This window comes from Octopus bimaculoides, chromosome 14, assembly GCF_001194135.2.
Source record: "Octopus bimaculoides isolate UCB-OBI-ISO-001 chromosome 14, ASM119413v2, whole genome shotgun sequence".
NCBI lineage: Eukaryota > Metazoa > Mollusca > Cephalopoda > Octopoda > Octopodidae > Octopus > Octopus bimaculoides.
Window position 1 is genome coordinate 38,509,177 of NC_068994.1, and position 977 is coordinate 38,510,153.

General features: G+C 34.6%; 2 protein-coding genes across 2 annotated transcripts in view; both read right to left on the reverse strand.

The window, feature by feature from the left end:
- The window catches only part of LOC106872396 (uncharacterized), a 6,041-nt gene extending 5,070 nt beyond the window's left edge, over nt 1-971 (reverse strand). Inside the window, exons 1-2 of the mRNA XM_014919387.2 lie at nt 915-971; nt 482-632 (exon numbers count right to left, since the gene is read on the reverse strand). Coding sequence (XP_014774873.1) covers nt 482-632; nt 915-947 — 184 coding nt within the window. The 5' untranslated portion in view covers nt 948-971. The remainder of the gene's footprint in view (nt 1-481; nt 633-914) is intronic.
- LOC106872379 (uncharacterized) overlaps nt 1-977 on the reverse strand; it is a 76,226-nt gene that overhangs the window by 48,621 nt on the left and 26,628 nt on the right. Inside the window, 1 exon segment of the mRNA XM_052972592.1 lies at nt 482-632. Coding sequence (XP_052828552.1) covers nt 482-632 — 151 coding nt within the window.

Sequence of the window (977 nt, forward strand, 5' to 3'; positions counted from 1 at the left end):
ATATATATATATATATATACACATATATACAGTACAGGCACTGACTGTCTGCATGGTAAAGAAATTGGTTTTAGGTTCAGTCCTACTTTATAGCGCCCTGGGTAAGTGATTTCCACTGTAGTCTCAGGCCAACTTAAGCTTTTCGAGTGGTAAATGGAAATTGAAAACAAAGGCTGTTCTATATAAATGTCTGTGTGTGTGTAAGGGTTATGTGTTTATGTCTCCCTGTTTTGACATCACGGTATAGTTGTCAACGACCTTCAAACCTTAGGGAAAGACTGTCTTGCTTGGATACAAGTGAAGATTAGTGACATGAAGAACATCTTGGTCATGAAAAATTATTAGCCTTGTTGAATGCTGTTCAGCCAATCTAAGCATGGAAGCATGAACGTCAGAACTGATGATGATGGTAACTGACTATCAAAATACATAAGCAAATTATTGGACTATAGTGTAGAAATATTCAGTATTTCTAACTTACCTGGCAGTTCCTCATAGTGCCCAGCACTGCCGATACTCCAGCCATGACCACTATCAGTGAGAGATGACAATGTTGACATCTCAGTGAATTGGTCAGCACTATTTAGTTCTCTGAAACCTGGAGACATACTTTCTTCTCTTGGAACAAACATCTAAAAACAGTAAATAGAACCACTCTATTCCATATTTCTAGTTTTATTTGTATATTATTAGACATATAGGCAATGTTAATTATCATGTGACTTAGTATAAAATATTGAACAATAATTTAGAATCTTCATCATAGAAATTAGAATTGATCAAATGTGATTATCTTCATCTTTTGCATTTTGTAGCACTGCTTTGAAAGCTCTTAGTAAATTACTTCAAATCTCATGTTAATACTGGAATTTTGAAAGGTGAAATATTTTGAAATTAATGGAAAATTGTCTCACCTGTTGATTTTCTCTTAATCTTTCCATCGGCATGGTTCTGTAGTGAAGATCTCTGTTTACCAC